The sequence below is a fragment of the Epinephelus moara genome, chromosome 1 (assembly GCF_006386435.1).
Source record: "Epinephelus moara isolate mb chromosome 1, YSFRI_EMoa_1.0, whole genome shotgun sequence".
Taxonomy (NCBI): domain Eukaryota; kingdom Metazoa; phylum Chordata; class Actinopteri; order Perciformes; family Serranidae; genus Epinephelus; species Epinephelus moara.
In genome coordinates, this window is record NC_065506.1 from 19,342,760 (window position 1) to 19,362,342 (window position 19,583).

Consider the following 19,583-nt stretch of genomic DNA (forward strand, 5'->3'; position numbering starts at 1 on the left):
CTTTAGATAATCAGAAGTCGGCTCATATTGGATCCCTCCAAATAGGGTTCATGTCCTGTTTGTCTCTGCTTCTAGTGCTGGTTAGCCTCAGAGCCAAAGCTATGCTAAACTGCGCACTGAGAATTATAGTCTGGCTTCTGACACCAAACCATAACGACAAGCAAAATCATGTAAATCCAAGTTCTGGGTATATAACTAATTCAGGTGCATAAGAAAAGGGACAAATCTAACCTTAACCTTTCTAGACAACAAGCCGACAGAATGTTTTCTCAAAAAGAAGAATCTAAATCTTAAGAAAAAAACGAGGAAGACACTTTTCAAACAGCAAACACAGCCAATTTGTCACATAGGCACCCCATCCCTCTTCCAAACAGACCTGTAAAACATCCATACAGCAAACTAATTAAAAGTCTTAAAACAACATACAAGAAGTACAACATTTAAATAACCTCAAACTCTAATTTGCTTTCCATCACTCTGAAGTAAAAAATAATCCAGTGATTCCAAGTAAGCTTGCCAGTGGCACTCTGCAAACCTGAGCCAGTCTAAAATACCACCCAATGCCAAGCAAAACTAATTAAATGTTGTTTATTGTTGCTGCCAGCAAGCCCAAAGAGAAGCACATTAAGGTGAACAAGAAAACACATCACATGGGGAGGTCTTTATTTTCCAGTCTATCTCCCACCTAAAATGCAAACTAGTCAAACAGCATTGTGCTTTCTGTCCTCGCTTTGCAAAATCCTGAAAAGATACTTTCGCCTGTTTTGTGTTCACATGGCCTCGTGATTATAAAACAGCTAAGGTATATGTGGGTCAGAAAAGAGCAACATTTCAACAGCATTTCTAAAAATTTCTTTGTGTCAAAGTACCTGAATGCTCTCAACATATACAGCCCTTTCAACACTTTGCAGTACTTGCACACTATACTTTGGAGTACATTAAAACTAGTTAGAGTACTTCAGCATAAAGCACTACCGCTTGCATTCTCTCACCACCTCTGAACATTAACAAGTTGATGGCCTCTTCTGCAGCGCTCTGTTCAAGCCTTTTTTTTACCTCCCTTCTGTGCCTCCTCATACTTGTTTGCTTGCACTTCCTTTCTTGTCGCACTTCATTTTTCTCAGTCCGTCTCTTTTTCCTACATTCCTCTTTGCTCTCTCTCTCTTCATTAGGGCCCCCTTTTTTCCTTCCAAGGCTGGCCCACCCCCATCCTCCCCTCTCTCCTCTCGTCTCATCTCTCCTCTCACTGACCCCCTCTGTCTTATCCTCATCTTGTCTCTTTTCGTCATTAAGAGTCACACTGTGTCTCCCTGGCAGGAGTGTGAGCTCTGCCAAGGTAAGGCAATTAAAGTGACAACAGATTGGAACAGACTGGGAGAACAACAGAGTAAATTGAGGGAGGGCTCGTAGCAGAGCTGGGCGTTAACTGGTAACAGAGTGTGCTAATCGTAAGCAAGTGCTGTGTGACTGATGTGGCATTGTCTTGTCTCATTGTTGTGCTGTGAAACACCTACAAGACAAAATGCACAATGCGAGTGCTGTAGTATCCACTATACATTACACATTTCAGCACTCTGAAGTGTAAAGTGCTGAAATGTGTTGTAAGAGATCATAGAGAGTACTCAGAAGGAGCAAGGAAAGTAAAAACACTGTGCTGATCGTATACCAGAGGTATACCAGCCATACATTTAAGTAATAGGTAACCAGAAGTTTGAAAAGAAAGTTGTAATATTCTCTAAATTTTGAGGCCCCAATAACTGACTTTTCAACACGAGGTGGGATATGAACTCCAAAATTCACATCAAGCTAGCATCAGTAGTATTGGGGTGCTTTCAGAACTGGAGTTGTCTTGCTTTGGTCCGAATCAGGGACTTATTTTGTTACAAAGTTGCATAATTGCCTAGAGTTGGTTCGTGTTCTCACGGCAGCATTTACAAGCCGGCCAGATAAAATGCCTTGTGCGAGAAAGCTGCTCTTAATTGGTCTAAATTTCCATCCAAAATCCAGGAAGTAAACAAAACGGAGAAGAGTACACTTGCAAGATAAATGCAAAACTTTCTAATGTCACAGTGGAGGGACAACTACGTGGGTTGGTTTTCGCGATGGTCATCGTGTATGGGAGACCGGGGATGGTTGTAACAAAGGGATAGTTGTAACACTCTCAGTTTGGCCAATTAGAAACAAGCTGTGGTGACATCATCAACATAGTCCATTCCCATTTACAATTGGAGCTCACTGGTGAGTCCAAATTTGTCTGTTCTAGAGCCAAAAACAGTTTTTCAGGTGAGAAACAAAACATTTTCATCACAATAGTTTTTTTGCATAGTGTCCATTGTGTTGTATGTACAATTGTTTCACTTAGACAGGTTCAAGTAGTAGTTTCTCTAGTTTAATTTGATGTGTTTCATTAGTGCTAGCTTTGAAGCTAAATGCTAAAAACGGTTAGCTCTTTCATGGCTGCTAGGCATGGGGAGGGTTGTAACTCTTTGAAAGTGTTTATTGTTCAACTGTTAAAATGCTGTTCAAACGTCAACCTCATTCAGGCTACAATGCACACACACACACACACACACACACACACACACACACAGGTTAATACTTTATTATTCTTGATTTTATTTATTTTATGTTATATATCTTTATTTATTTTATTGTACTTATTTTTGTATTTATGTTATACATTTCTATTTATTTTAATATTATAATTATTGTATTCTTACAATACAGCCTATTATGAATCTTTTTTAAGCACAATAATTTAATTGTTACATCCATCCCCAGCTAGTGTTACAACTCACCCCGGTACTGGGGTACGCTGTAACAATATACCTCTTTGTATTTGACATTAATTTCCATAATCTGTGATGGTGTAGTAGAGGTCAAAGTGTGTGTTATTTATAGCAAACAAATATGGGTACCACGTATCAAAATTTAAGAGCTCTAACAAAAAAACCCACTGAGTTACACTTGCTCAAACAAAAATTGTTACAATCATCCCCGGTCTCGCCTACTACAATGCTTGCATTGTTCATTTTAGGGCACTGAGTGCGCATATTGAGGCGGTACAGGAGGAGGCACACATTAATAATCCTCTGGAACTGTAACATGCTCATGTTTAAACCAAACAATGCGTTATGCAACTGCTGTTGGTTCGGATTGAGGTCTGAACACGTTCTCACCACAAACAAACCGCACTAGAGTTCGTTTGTAGCCGAACTGAGACCACCTCTTCAAGAAGGTCTTGGTCCGGTTGTTTTGGTGGGTACCCGACGATTGCTGCGTTCACACCTGCCCAAACGAACCGCCCTTAGGGGGCAAATGAACTTGAGTTTGACTGAACCTAACCAAACAGTGCAGGTGTGAAAGCACCCTTAGTTCATCAGGTGTTAGTGACAAAGGAAATGGTGGTGGACCATCCCTGCCATCTGTATACAAAGTCATTTATTTCATGGTCAGTTTCATAGAGCTTTCACATATACTACTCAGCATGCATTGACTGTAGGCAATCTAGCTACGATATACTTCCAGTAATAAAATAAAAGACATGAAAAATGAAGACATAAATCTGAATGTATCCTAAATCTAAATCAATCTAAATGCTTTCATGTGTGTTTCTGGTTCTGTGTGCTTCTGTGGTTGCATTTCCAAACTTATGCAAATCTATGTCAATGTTAATAGTCAGATTAAATGGTGTCAGTGCCTGCCTGTGGGTGAGAAGGTTATATTCAACTTTTCACTGTGTTTGATTTATAACTGAATACTGATTAGGCACTTCACACTCTAATCAGTGCTGCAGTCAAGTGAGAAAAGCAAACAAACTCGGGACAAGGGTTCAACCAATGGTCGGAAATAAGGCAGGCATGCAGCTCTGAGAGAATACAACTAAATGCTTAAATCAGCATGCTCACGTACAAACAATTAACAAGTGAATTTCCCCAGTGTGGGATAAATAAAGATTGTCTTATAAATGATCAGTGTTGGGGTTGTTACTTTTAAAATGTAATTTATCAGTTATTACTTGTTGCTCTTTCCAAAGCAATGGAATTACTTCTTCCAGAAATTACGATGTGTGCCTCCATGTTAATGTCAGTGTTATCACAGCAGGGCTATGTGTAGCTGAGGCAATATAGCTTGCAAATTATTTTTTCCTGACGTTTTCTGTTGCCTGTGACCGGTATTTTCCCAAAGCTCTGCCTGAAACATGGAGAGTCACTCATGGAGCGACATTTCATACACAACATATCCAGCCACAAGCTTCATTATCATTATCTCTTTGTAGCCTGCAGTTGTCCAAGAGTAAAATCTTGTTTTGGCTGTTTAGCCAGTGTAGGGCTAAAGCCAACCTCTGCAGCCGAGGAGGGCTCACCTGTGGTGGGGTGTACTTCCTGGAGCTACACATTGTTGTGCTGTCAGTTGTAGTAGGTTTTTCAGACCAGAGGTTTGAGGATGTGTTTTTTGTACAGGAAAGAGTTTTAGTAGCACTACCTGCAGCAATAGTGTTCTTGTCATCTTTCCTCCCGACAAAATCAAAATGATGAGAATATTTTCGACTGTTAAGGTTAGCGTTTCCATCTTCAAAATGAGCTTGCTGCTTTAAAACGTGCCTGTGCAGCACAACAATTATGAAGATGAATCCGCAGATGTGATTGTTGCATTTCAAGTCAGTAGTGATGTGAGAACAAAAGTAACCGTGTAATGAGTTGTTTGGTTTTGGGGTAATTGTAATATATAGCTGAAATTTTATTAGTAATTAGTTACAGTACTTGTAAATGGAAGAAGTTATATTACTACCCAACATTGTCAGCGATAATGCTAGCATGCTGATATTTGGCAGGTATAATATTTACCACCTCGTTTCACGTGTTTGTTTAGTGTGTTAGCATGCTAACATTTGCTAATTAGCATTGGACACAAAGCACAGCCATTTATGCTCCCTTTACGTACGAAAATGTATACGTCCGTTCAAACGATGTTACCATCACTGCCCACATACTTCCATGCGTCCTTTACATTGGCATGGATGTTAACCAATATATCCACCAGGGGGCAGCCCAGAGTCAAAAGTTTATGACAACAACAAACTCAAAAACAAACATGGCGACTGTGGAGGAGATATTGATAATGTACCTCTTGCATAAAAGACAAAAACAGAGGGACCCCAGTCGGAGGGCGCGAGGATCGGCCCTGGGAGCGGAGCGGAGCCGGGAGGGAGACCCGAGCCTCGGGAGTATGTGCGGGGCCGGGATGGTGGGCTCCGCAAAGAGGGAGGCCTCCGTGTTTGAGACGGGGGTGGGTGGCGGGCGGCGGGCGGCGGGCGGCGGGAGGTCGGACGCTCCCAGAGAGGGGAGAGGGAGAAATATAACAAAATAAGATGAAATAGGAAAAACCTGTCTCCCTCTTTTATTTTATTTTCAGTGTTTAGTCAAGGCGGAGGCGAGTGGTGGGAGGCAGGAGGTCCGAGGCTTCCAGCGAGGGGAGAGGGAGAAATATAACAACATAAGATAAAATAGGAAAAACCTGTCTCCCTCTTTTATTTTATTTTCAGCGTTTCAGGTGAAAAAGTTCTGCCATTGTTATTTCTTCTTCGTGTCTCACTAGAGCTACGTATCAGGTAGTGACAGCAACACTGCCCCCACGGTTTCCGGTGGTACTGCTTCGTTTGGCCCGTATCCGTAAGCTTTTTGGAAACGTGCAGAAATACGGACGAAATGAACGCTGAGCATGGACAGAAGGCTCCGTCCGTATCCAGATCCGTATTTAACGTTGAGCATAAATGGGCCTTAAGGCCGATTTAAAGGATATATAGTATGGGCATATTGGGTAAAAGTGCCAATCCAAAAATAAGAAAATGTACCACAGCATCAGTGAAATCTGACCTGATGGTGGCACTACAGGAAAAGTCAAAAGATCACCAGCTACCATAATGTAGTGAACTTGAATGTCGGTTGGCAATCTATCTCATAGTTGTCCTAATAATCACTCTGAAGCACAAATGTCAACCTCACGGTGGCAGTGGAGATGATCAGATATTAGAGTTTATCATGAATGCACACGATTTCATAGCAATCATCTGATTGTTGTTGAGAAAATCGAGTAGAAATAATTCAGTTCACCAAACTGGTGGACATTCAGACTTGCTGTCATTTATACAGTTCAGTATATGTAATCATTACATATGTATCTGGGTATGCAAACACACATGTACACACAAACATTGTCCTTTAACACACTGAATCATTAGGAGACAGAGGTCAGAATGTAACAAATGTTACAGTGAAAACAATCAACACTGTCCATGTGTGTGTGCGTGTGTGTAAATAAATGTGGGTGTGCCTTCATGTATTTGTAACTTTAGTTTTTTGTGGAAATCTAGTGTGTGTGTGTGTGTGTTTGTGGGGGTGGGTGTAAGTGTGTGTGCAGGTGTGTAGGCTACAAGATGTATGCATTCTAGCTGTGTGACAGAGCATATTATGATGAACAGCTCCCCCAAATGACTGATTGTGTCTTGCCACTGCCATAAATCACACACCCACTGCCCCCTTCAGCCACCTCCAAACACACACCGAGGCACAGGCAGAAACATACAAACAGAATTTTTGGTAACACCCCGCCACCCCCTCATCTACTCACTCGCTTTCTCTTTCAAACACACACACACACACACACACACACACACACACACAAACACACAAACACACACCTACATACAATGTTGCATCTGACAAGCTCTACAAGCCAGGGTCAAGCAAAAAGTTCAGCTTTTGACAGGAGCCCAGCGATATGAGAACCCTGATAGTATGGAGTGTCAGCATCCTCTCCACTGTATATCCATGTGTGTCACTGTGTTCCTATGAATGCTCTCATGAGGTAGAATACAGTATGTGTGTGTGTATGTTTATGAGCATTTTTTTCTCCACTGTGCTACTCACCAATATGTTTGCCCTTCATGTGGTAGTAGAAAGAGACACAATACGGGACTCTGCCGGAGCCCTTGGGGCCCCTGACTGAGGTCACATTAAAAAGCGGAGACAGCAGACGAGCCTTGTCCCCCTGCACACGTGGCCGGGATGCCTCGATGTACATGTAGTACCCTGAAACCAACAAGACAACACTCTACTGGAGTCTTGAATACAACACAGAATTAGATGTCATGATGATGTTGTGCAGTGTAAAGTTTTCCTCACCCTCCTTGGTCCCACTGCGGTCAGTCTCGGGGCCAGTATTGGCAGATCGCTTGGGATTCTGCGTCAGGTGATTCTGTCTCGTCCAGTCAAACACATCACTTCGGTCTTGAGAGAAACCGCAGATTCTGTCATCCTCAAAACCACACACGTGATCTGATGTAGGCGTGTGTGTGGAGAACAAACAAGAGAGGAAAACACATTAGATCAGAGACATGTCAAGCAGGCGCCATTACAAATTATAGGTGACATGATCTACAGGTTTTTTCTCGACCCACTTTTCCCAGGAAATTAACGTCGACAATATAGCTGTATAATGACCTCTGCAAAATGCACTTCAAATGTGAAGATCAGACAGCCAGGCAATTACTGACAAAGTGATAGGCACAATGTAGGAGGCAGGGTATATAATGTGAAACTTAAAGTGGATTCCACACATTATGCATATGCCGATGCATGACTCCCACATGCAGAACATTTTACAGGTAACTATGATAAGGTCAGACTGTGTCAAATGTAATAAGAGAAAAAAAAAACATCTTTATCAAAAGGTTTCACTGCTTCTAGATTTCATACAAAATAAATCACGCAGCCTGGAGATATTGTTGAACAGGGAAAAACGTGGTGGAGCACAATTATCAGGGGAAGAGCTGTTGACCTACTGAACCATGGTTTACTCTATAAGTTATATCCCAGTCTTTTTTTTTTCCCAATATGACATTGGTTGACCCCTTACAGAAAGCAAGAAAAATCCAGCCACTAATAGTTACTGATAAAACAACATATAAAGATCTAATAAGAGTCCTTTATGTAGAGAGCAGTGGGGGCTTACGCTGGGTAAGTATGGGAGGTGTATGAAAAGAAGTTAAGAAGCATTTGTGAGAAACCCAGCAAGAAAGACATATCAGGTCTGACGATGTCAATGAGTGCGTTTACATGGACAGTTTAATTCCCTTTTCATTCAGAATAAAAAGTTCACTCCTATTAAAAGTGATCTTGTAAACACCTAATTCGGAATGAAAATGGCCAATGCGATTGAAAATTCAATCTTCAAAGTTTGGGAGGGGATAGGTGTCCTGTATGTTGTGCATGTTATAAACTTAAATGCACAGTTCTACTTTTTCCCATCTGAGTTTCTCAACTGGCTGCTGATTATTTCTGAATTTTCCAATTATTCTCACAACAGAGCTATGATCAGATCCAGCCTCACGTGACAAACAATCTTCTCTCGTCCATATGGAGTCAGATTTTGGCTGTCTGATATTGTTGCATATATCAGCAAGGGAAAACGTAACATAACAGAAAAACCTCTGTGAGGCAACGGTCATTATCCCTGATGCTGACGTGTCTTGTTAAGCCAGATAGAGGGGTTCCTCCCTGTGGTGTTGTCCCCTTCATTAGCCCATCAGGAGGGCTCTGCCATTATCAGAGACTCGCCACACAAATGAAAAGCGAGGCAAGCGAGTAAAACGAAAACCATCCAAGCTGACAGATTCTGTAAAAGCTTCCTGGACACTCACACAGTCCGCTGCAGATGCATATGGCTCGCGCTACCCACGAGGACGGCTTGTGTGTGCTTCTTTGTTTCAGGGAGCTAATCTATTACTATTCACACCCTGCTCCACTACATGCGCTCCTTTCAATTTGCACTGTTGTTCTCGCAGTCTGTTCCAATCTGCTGTTGTTTTAATTGCCTCACCCTGGCGGAGCCAACTGCCACTCCTGCCAGAAAAATGCTGCGTGTCTCTTAATGAAGAAAATAGACAAGATGCAATTGACTGAGAAAGAGAGAGGGATGGCAGGATGGAGTCAGGCAGAGAGCAGGAGTTAGTGTAGGAGAGTGTGACTGAGAGAGAGGGCGCTAACAGAGAGAAAAAGGGGGCATACATTTCAATATACGTTTCAATATAGTTTTAACAAGTGAGATTCAAGTATTTTGCCCATAAACCTTTTAGCCAATCACACTGCATTAACTAGTCCCATATGCTCCAATCATAGGCACTAGGATGACATATAAGATGTCATGGACCTGCTTCCAGCCATCAGTTGCTTTCCCTCATCCTACCGTTACCCCTATCTCCTCCCCAGCAACAAGATTTAATCAAGGCCAAGGCTGGGTTCTGACAACTTTGCCTTGACAAACTTGTGCTGACATTGCTTGCAGCATACAAGCTAAATTAGCTTGCATCAAAATTCAACATGCCGTCCTAACTTCACCACCCTGTCATCAATCAGGTCACAACAACAAGCTTAGCACTGTGAAATGTAGAAATGTGGAAGAGCAGAGGATGGTAGTTATGAGAGCTGTCTCACCTGAAGGTCTTGGGTAGGTGTAGGCTGTAAAAAAAACAATGTTGATTAGCATTCAGATATGAGCAGTCCACTTACACATGTTTTATACAATGTACATACATGGAAATAGGAGATAATTACCTCAGAATTTTTTTGTTGTTGATAAAAATAGACTCACGTTCTGAGTACTGTATGATGCGACTGACGTAGTCCCCAGTGCTGTAGGTGGTGATGGGGGCCAGATGGACCTCATAGGACAGAGGGATTCTCAGGTCTGAGATGGTGTGGGACATCAGCACTCCCTTCTCTGGCTCCTTGCCCTTGAGGTCTATTTGCTTCGACGGCAGGTTCTGCTTGTTCTGGGTTTGTACAGGTGAACACACACAAGTGGAGAAGATGCAGACATGTTGAAATGTATACTCACAAATATGCGCCAGAAAAACAGTACAAAAAAATATCCCCAGAAAATGTGACAAATCTGAGTGAGAGGCACATGGTGTTGACAGGCATACCTCCCATCTTTCCACCTTCTGTTATACCGTCCCTACCCTCACCTCCACCACTTGATGTTGATATGCTCAGCTATTAAAACCCCCGTAACAACACAGAGCTCCCTCTCATCACCAATCTGAAGGGGCTTCACTGCGATATTAACTGCCTCGACAGTGTAACACTAGTAATACACTTTTATGCAATTTTATATAAACAGGCAAACAAAGTCGAACTCATGTTAAAGATATTGTTTTCCTTGGCAAAAACACCGTCTGCTCAGATGTGATTAAAGCCCCAAACCACTGATCACAGATATTTGCTTTGGGATGTGGGTGCAACAATCGTTTATCTACACACAGCCGATTAATCACTATATCATCGTATTATTTCACTTTTCAATGTTTGTTCAACTTTCCTCTCATTTCCAGATCTCGTCAAGGAAATTTGGTGAGGGCATACAGTCAGTTCTGGGCGCATAGCCAGTCAAAATACTTTGAGTTGGATTGCAGCTATCTTGGACTATACATTTTCAGTGTAATCTTTTATGCAAAACAAAGCTAAGTATCTGTCAAAGAATCGTTTGCAATAATCTCTTCATCAGCAAAGGCCACAGTACCCAATCTCAATTCAGAGGTTGTGTTCTGTACTGAGATCTGCTCTCTAAAACTAAAGTTGGTCCACTCAGCAAGTTGCATGGTTTTCACACAGTGCATTATTGCCCACCACTCCCACAACACTGACTCAATAAATATTACTGTAATAGTAGCAATTAAAGAAACAGTTATTTCACTGTACAAACCAAACGACATTAAATCCCAAATGGCCTTTCGAAAACTGAGCTGGCTGTGCCTTACAGGAACAAATATGAAAATAAAACCTGGGTATGATGTTAATCCAGTCCAATTGTTGTCTTCTCATTTTTCGAAAGTTAAGTTGGTGGTGTTTTTTTTCTTCTTCTTTTTTTTTCATCACTTTTAATAGAGCTATCGCTGTGTTATTCCACCCACGGAGAGAAGGATCCATTAGCTGTGTATCTGCCTCTGATCCCAGCTACTTAAAGACCTGACAGTGAGCTCAATCTAATGCATTAGGTCAGCCACTCCAACATAACACCTTAGTACACCCACAGCATGCCATTATCAGGTAATGCATGCAGCAGAAGTGTGTGTAAATGTATATGTGTGTGTGTGTGTGTGTGTGTGTGTGTGTGTGTGTGTGTGTGTGTGTATGGTAAATGTCTACAGCACTGAGCTCTTGACTACAAAAGTTGCTAGATGAGAATATTGGCCAAAAATAAGCAGCATAAAAAAGTTATCTATTCCAATTTTGCAGGATAATTATGCTTCATAAAAAAATAGTTTATATGAGTATAACAAGGAAAAAAAGGGCTCATATGTGCATGCTTGCTGTTCTGCTTCTACTCAGCTGCTCCTATCCAAAGAATAACAGTTTGGCAGTTTGGTAAGTCATAGAGGCACTGATGCATCCCATAACTTTCCCTATAATTGCCACGGTGCTGCATGCTCTGACATCGCCCCAGTGAAATCTGCTTTTCCTCCTGTCCTCTGACACTCAAGTTGAGGTGTGCTATTCCCATTGGATGTCTACTCACCACCACAAATTCCAGCTCAGCTAGACTGAGCCGATCGTGTCTATTGACAAGACCATGGTGCCTCCTGCCCAGGCTGCAGAGAATTTGGTCTGACTGCAATTATTGTGTGAGTCCCATATGGCAGCCACAGCACGCGATCCCTGTAAGTTTGTGCTGGGCAACATACTTGGAATCAAATCCTCCCTTCCTCACCAGGCCCTGTGCCACTAATGGCTGTTAAGTCTTTTTTTTTTCTCAGTGCCAGTGTGGCTGTTTCCATTTTTCAGTTTCTCCAAATTTTCACCCCCTCGTGCCAGTCATGGAGCATCCCTCTCACGCCTTGCACAACAGCAGGTACCTGTCAATGAAGGCAAAATGATCTTTCTCTAAACATAAACCACATCGCCTCCCAAAAAATAATATGTCCTCTTCTCTAATTCATGTTAATTTGTCCAAAAAAAAAAACCCAAAACAACAACCCTCCCATCTGCTCTTTAACTACCATATTTCCCCTAGCAAAATCTTCCTTTATGGTGCTGCTGCGAGCAGCTGTTGCATTACGAGACACAGGACTGCCTTTGCTTGTGCTATAGTTGCAGTGACGTAGAATTTTTTGGTTAATTGACCATTGTACCCACCAAATTATCACTTTGGTTAGCAGCAGCAGCAGCAGCTAACTAGGAATTCAGAAAAAAGAGACTTAACAAAGGACTTGGTAGCAGGATGTTGTATAACAGGATACTGCATCTTTCAATGAAAAGGCAGCAAAGCGACCTTTTAGTTTAAGAGACCATCACATCAAAGAAAGGTCACAGGTTTCGATTTCTCTAACAGCGATGTGTCTTGTTAAAGTTTTCATGAGTAAGGTCCTGGACCCCGAGTTTCTAAATTGCTCTGAGAGCCTGATAGTGTCATCAGGTAAGTGTGTGGTATTAGTGCCAAATGGAGCTTTTGTACAAATAACAATTTGGATGGTGATCGCAGGTCATTGTGAATTTCGTCTGTGTGTCTGTGACTGAGGGCAAAAAGAGATGGGGAGGATAGCTACTTTTAAGATAAAATAAAGCAAGTAAAAAGTAAATCACAAGCTTTCCATCCAAATCTGGCAGCCCACATTGAATGTGATGAGTATCGTGAAAACTGTTGTATCCACTGGTGGACGACGCCATCGGATCTGTTACTTAAGTAAAAACATCAATGCAATAATGTAAAATACAAGTCAAAGTACTTGTTCTGCAGCAATATGTCACCTGAGAGAGATACGTTATTGCAAGCTGAGGGGCAGAAGCCAACTAGTAAGGAACCTGTTAGTGTGATTTTGTATCCTAAATTGAGTTATTTACTTTATTTACAATGAATCAGTTTTAACTATTCATATTTTATATTGACTCTTAGATATTCCATGTACCTCTTTATGTCTGTATCCACTGTGTCTTACTCTAAACTGTGTCCAAAGCTTGTCTGTCCATGTATGGTGAAACAATAGTTTTAGGGAGTTAGGAAATCTGATTTCCATCAGTCTTAAGATTATCATAAAAGAATTTGTTCCCTGTACTGCTGTCTGAACTTCCTAAATTTTATCTGGCATGGAACTGCAGGGCCATACACATGCCATGTGTTTTTTGCGCCCTTTGTTGTTTTCGTTTGATCCGGGCGCACAAGTGATGAGATTACAGTCTTAATGCCAAAGCTTTGCTTCTAATTTAACGTCAGTGTTTATTCATGATATGGGGCGGTAGTTGAAGCATTGTGATGGGTCTTTCTTTGGTTTTGGGATGAGTGTGATCAAAGTTATGGTGGATTTCAGGGGATTCTTAAGTTCATCCAGGGTGTGTGATTTATCCAGAGTCTCTGCTTGGGCTGTGTTAAGTTTCAGAAGGGAGACATTCCTCAGAAATGCATCGGCTTCGATAGATGTAGTATCATTGCCAGGGGTGTGTAGTTTGGAGTAGCAGTGTCTGAATGTGTCATTTATTGCAGTGAGATCTTGTGTGGTGTTTCCAGAGTTTCCTTTAACTCAGATTTGTTGTTTTCAGTGTAGACGCACGGCAGGCACACTGAGCAATGCCGTTGCGGTGCACAAACACGCACACAGCACCTGGAAGAAGATCAGCTCTGCACTCAGGATTTTTGGGAAAATAGGCTATGATACGGTGCTGGTTTAGGTTGCTTAGCAACCTTGGATGCAACCTGCCACAGCGTTCTTAAAAGCTGGTACAGAAAATGCACAAGAGTAGCACTTAGCACCTGATCTCGCATTTTCTAGGCAAGCTTTCTTGGGTTAGTGCTACACATAAATCACGTTTCCAGCAAACACCTTTGGTAAAGTACTCTTGATATGTACATAACTCATATGGACATGTACTTAAACCATAGATGTGTAGACCTGTGTGTAATTGACAAGCAAGAGTGAAAACATTGGATTTAAACTTTTGCGTTTCCACTGCGGACAATAGGCGACTCTTAATGTAGGCAAGGTGGATAGTGATAGTAATAGCCGTGTCACTACTTAATCCTGCTCCTCTTCACTAATGATGGGGTTGTGTGACATTAGACTGGAGTGTTTTGAGCAGGGGTGTAATGCATTGGAACAATGCTCCGCCACTTTTTTTCCCCTTCATTTGAGGAAATAGAATATTTGCAGTCCACATTACCACTTTAAATTCAAGTTCATTTTAGTTATCATATAGATATTTAAGGTCATGCATTAAGTAACATGCAAGAAATCATTGTACCTTTAAAGTTGCTGGTAGCTGTGGGCGGTGTCCTTTAGGCAGCTCGGTTAAATAAATTATTGTTTCTCAGTTTGTTAATTTTCATCTTAAGTAAAGATGAAAAGGCAGCAACACATGCTTTCATTTTACAGTTAAAGTAGACTGATATATGTAAACTGACCACCAAAGAAACAGGGGCCACAGTCCACTGAGCCACATTCTCTATTGACCAATCAATAGGCTGCAATGTTTCTAGCTCCACTTTTTGGTATCAGATTAGTGTGCCAAGTACTGCAACAGAGTGGTGATGGAAAAAACAAGACAGAATGGAGCAGTTCTTTTGGTACCATTCACAACATTTGTCTGTAGAAACGCAAAAATAGCTGCTCTAATGTGCAACAAACTGACTGAACTTAAGCATAGTGTTTGGTGGGAACAAGCCATAAACACTGCCTACACACACACACTCAAATGTCTTTGTGTCTGCGCTTACACCATCAATCCGACATATGCAAAAGGATTTCTGTGTTCCTTTGCCGATTTCCTGATGTACCATTTACACTTTGATCTGTCCACACGTGTGAATGAATGCACCTTTAATATGAGTCTTTATGTTGCCTGAATAATTTAATCTTCCTCGGACCTATGATTCAATTATCATTCTTTCAGACCCCGCGGTTTTGACATTGAGCTGTATTTTCGAAGATGATACTATCTTTTTTTTATATAAAATCTGTAAAGTATCTTGTAACTATATCTGCCATTATTTTTCTGGAGCTTCTGAGTGCCTGTTACATTTATGGTGCATTGCTCAGCACTGTTATCACTGTTGACACATTCAGTAATACAGAAAGCTTCCCGTGTATCTGCATTGTTAGACATGTGTTCAGATATTTGCTCTGTTGCCACCGTAACTGTCTACACAAACAACTCATACATTATAATACAGTGTTTAATATTTTGCATGGTAGCAGTTAGATAATAAAATGTATTGTGCCCTTTTAATACCCATTTACGCTCACATTCATCCATATAAACATTTACACACTGCTCATACAGCATATGCATAATTATGTGAAATATAGCAGGAGAGAAGAGCAATGCTCATGTAATATGTATGGAGTGTGTGTTAGCAGGGAGAGATGAGTTCATAATGCTGAGGAGTCAGAGCTTTGGAAGAAAGCGGAGTGTGCTTTCTTCATGACTGGACACACACACACACTCACACACACACACACACACACACACACACGTGCACACTCTTGTTTTGGTCCTGGTTACAGTGCGCTGGATATAGATGATAGAAAAATGACCCAGGCTAAAAGCATGCACAAACACACAAACACGTATATACACACTATGGAGCTGAAAACACACTAAATCAATGAGCTGCTGAAATGTGACTCAGAGGAGTTCAGCTTCTCCCACTGCAGGTATGAGTCTGCCTCCTTACCTCTGTCTCTGTCTAACCTTCCTCGCCAGGTCAGAGGACAAAATGTGTGTGTGTGTGCGTGTGTGTGTGTGCTAAAGTGACCGGGAGAGGGGCAGGGGGAGAAAGTTATAGAGCGTGTAGACAGAGGACCAACAGAAGGAGACTCAAAAGTGACCGCAGTGAGAGATATATTTAAAGAGGCAGAGAGGTGGATGGTTGATAAACCGATATGGAAGTCCATGTACCTCTCTTGATGTGTGTGCGTGTGTGTGTGTGTGACAGCCCATGTGTGTGCCTGATACACACGCTTTTAAAAATTTCTGCCAGACAGTGTTTTCAGCTGTGTCTCCATCAGGCTGTCATCAAAGAGACAACAAGACAAAGAATGTGTGAAAAAGGGTGAGAGCGAAGGAGCAGCCATGAGACAGAAACACAGGGACAGAGTGACGTGTGTGTGTGTGTGTGTGTATGAGAGAAATTTGGCCCGACAGCGTGAGAGGAGGCGGCCTCTTCAAACACTAAGGAGTGTGAGGTTAATTTTTCTATTATCCTCTATTACTGGATCCCTTTCATGACTGATTCAGCAGTTCAATGATATTTACCGTGTGCATGTGAACAAGTCATCATCCGTGCATGTGTGCACTGTATCTTTATGAATGAGATACAATGAGCCTATGTGCTCTCTTTGAGGCCCTGTGTGTGAATATACGAGTATATCTGCATAGTGGGGTTGGTTATGTACATAAATTATTCATACATTTGATTTAATGTACAACTCTGATTCATCATGAATATTCTTAATTTCTCATATATATGATAATGGGGATGTGTGTTTGCATGGGAGTGTGACTGTGCGTGCCTGTGTCTCAGTGCAGAAAGAACCTATGATCTGAGGCCAGGTCAGCTACACTTCATAACACACACAGTACACATCTCCATAGCTGCAGGCAGACGAGTGGTCGATATAGAGATGAGGTGGAAAGATTAAGAGATGGTAGGAGAAAGGTGTGAAGAGGGAGAGAAAAAAGCAATAAGGGAGGCACAATGCAGACGAAGAATACACACCGAAAAGACAGGAAGAAGTTTGGGATTAAAAGAAACACAAGTGCATGTGTGTATGTGGCATGGCTGTTCTCTGAACTGAGTGTCTCTGTGGTACATATGTGCAGAATGTGTACATTTCAATATGATACATACTGTGTGTGTAAGGTGTATATGTCTAAGGTGTTTGTCTGCATACAGATTATCGTCATTTTAAAGGTACTATACTGTAACTGACAAAATACATGGGACACAGCCGCAGCATGCCCACAGCAGTGTGTGTCCATCATAATCAACTGAAGCTGCTACACTCACCATGGAAGCCAAGCAGGCATTGTGTAGCTCCTCTCTATATTGAGGCGGCTCATGTTCTTTTTTCTCCTGTACACGTGGCTCTGTGGCCCTCAACAGGTTGTAACTACATGTTTGTGTAAAAAAAACAACCACAATCATTCATTCAAACTGCTCATCATATAGGCTATGATAGGATGGAGCCAGGTCTCTCGACTCTCACAGGGCTGACACATAGAGACAGACAACCATTCACACTCACATTCACATCTAGGGGCAATTTAGAGTCACCAATTAACCTGCATGTCTTTGGGAGAGCATGCAGACTCTGCACATAGGGGCTCCCCCACCCAGGGAGAGTGTGACTGTGTGTGACCCTCCACCCCAGGTTCGAACCAGTGACCCTCTTGCTGTGAGGCGACAATGCTAACCACTGCACCACCGTGCTGCCCATAATCTGTTTAAAGAGGACTCAAATGAATACCTCATTGTACCAGAGGCAATGTGATGGAGCAGAGCAACCTTGCAGGTGTTTTTACATTTCACAGTAAAATAAATCAATCAGATCAATGCATCCTGTTGTAAAATGATCTATTTAATTAATTCAGTGCTAGTTAGAAAAGTCTATACGCTTCCAAACAATAAATAACCAGCTACATTATCACTTGACAAAACTTAATATGCAAACAGTAAGCTGGCACACAACTACATGCTAGAAATGCCGAATCTGTGTAGTTGGTAAAACCCCCACGTCACATCCATGTCCCATGTATTTCGGCTGCTACACACTCAATGCTAATCATACATGAAACTAGGGCTGTACTGAATAGTTCGAAGCTTTGAAGTTTCATTCATGACATTTAAATTCCAAATCAATAGTGATGCACAGCTTTTTTTCCATTTGTATTATTATTCACTGCTTAAATAGGTATGTCTGCACAGTTGCAGTCAGGGCGAGACCTCCACAAGGGGAGCCCACAGCTGGAGTAGACTTCCTGTGTGTAACTTGTGGTGTAACAGAGAGGAGGTCCTACTGGGAATGAGGCTTACCGGCCCAGGCCCAAAGACTGGGCTGCCACAACGGAGCAACCTCCAGAAAGCAGGTTAGGTAGCTGTGGTTTTCTTCCAGTTGGTGGTGATAATGCAAAATAGCGGTGATATTATCTGCTGTCTTTGTTGGCTAGTTAGCTCCCATGCTATAAACAAGCTGGTTTTGCAGGCAGACCATCTACTCAACAATCTAACTGCAACATGAATTACATTTATTCATTAATGAAAGTTGATTTAATACTTGAGACTAACTCATTCAGTCCAGTGAATGAATTTTTTTATATTGATGATTTTGCTCAAGGATTTTTCTGTATGACGACAGTCATTCAAAGCTTCATTCTAAAATATTATTGGAACCTTCGAATCAGGATTTGAAATTAAATATTTTGTCCACCTGCCACTGCTGTTGGTGGATTCCACAGTATACCAAGCTCTCAATAGATTTTTTTTGGCTGGTGAGTGAATGAATCAAGCTGACACTTGCATATTTTACCAGCATTTGGCTGGTTGCTGGTGCCAATTTTCAAAACTGCTTCAAATATTCAGGAAAATGTCTTTCGGTATAGCTCCACATAAAATCTATTCCTTAGCTTAGTAAGCTTCAGATTCATGTGGATAAAAACTCCAAAGTATTCACCAAGGCCACGATTTGGGCAAAATTTACTCATAAAGTGATGAGGTAAAATGTTTTTTTTATAAGAAAAAAATGTTAAACAAATACTGTAGGGGCCATTAAACAAACTCCTCACTGGGGGTTCATATGGAATGAAAGCTGAATTTTAGACACGGTGAAACTACGTATAAAGTTAGAGGAAAGATGAAGTTAGACCCAAATTTTCCAGGTGAGCCGCAAAGGGTGCACAGAGTTTGTGAATCTGCTTCATAAATGCATGAGATGGTAGGAAAATAACAGAAAGAACTAGAGTTTCGGTTGAGTTTGGAGTTCAGTCAGAGGCTGAGCATGAACACTCTCCCGCACATGCAGTCAGAGCATCTGCTGCTAAGCTAGCCATCATTTGTAGGTTTGGTACATTGGTGTTTGGGTGTTTTGGATCACACAAAAAGGGAATGGAAGATGAGATAGAGAGATGTTCACTGAGTGCATTACCAGCTCAGGGAACATCAGGTTCAAGTTTAATAACCACTCACTCAAAACTTCCTTTCTCTCTCTCTGTTGGTAAAATGATCAGATGTCGAATTTGGTACTGGCTACTTGACATCTTTTTCTTTTCAAGTGGCTGACATTTCCTGTTTTTGATCTGGTACATTGAAGCTAATCAGCCTGTTTGTCTGATATTAATAAGTTTGCTACAGAGGGTTACTTAAATATCTTCTTCCCTAAACACAACATCCCTCAATATACAGTGGTGTGAAAAAGTGTTTGCCCCCTTCCTGATTTCTTACTTTTTTGCATGTTTTCCTCACATAAATGTTTCAGATCATCAAACAAATTTAAACATTAGTCAAAGATAACACAAGTAAACACAAAATGCAGTTTT

General features: G+C 41.5%; 1 protein-coding gene across 3 annotated transcripts in view; it reads right to left on the minus strand.

Moving 5' to 3' along the window:
• LOC126389817 (MAM domain-containing glycosylphosphatidylinositol anchor protein 1) overlaps window positions 1-19,583 on the minus strand; it is a 234,891-nt gene that overhangs the window by 35,383 nt on the left and 179,925 nt on the right. For all 3 annotated transcript variants that reach the window (XM_050043756.1, XM_050043748.1, XM_050043738.1), the window contains exons 12-15: window positions 9,652-9,832; window positions 9,495-9,518; window positions 7,185-7,337; window positions 6,930-7,091 (exon numbers count right to left, since the gene is read on the minus strand). In XM_050043756.1, coding sequence (XP_049899713.1) covers window positions 6,930-7,091; window positions 7,185-7,337; window positions 9,495-9,518; window positions 9,652-9,832 — 520 coding nt within the window. The remainder of the gene's footprint in view (window positions 1-6,929; window positions 7,092-7,184; window positions 7,338-9,494; window positions 9,519-9,651; window positions 9,833-19,583) is intronic.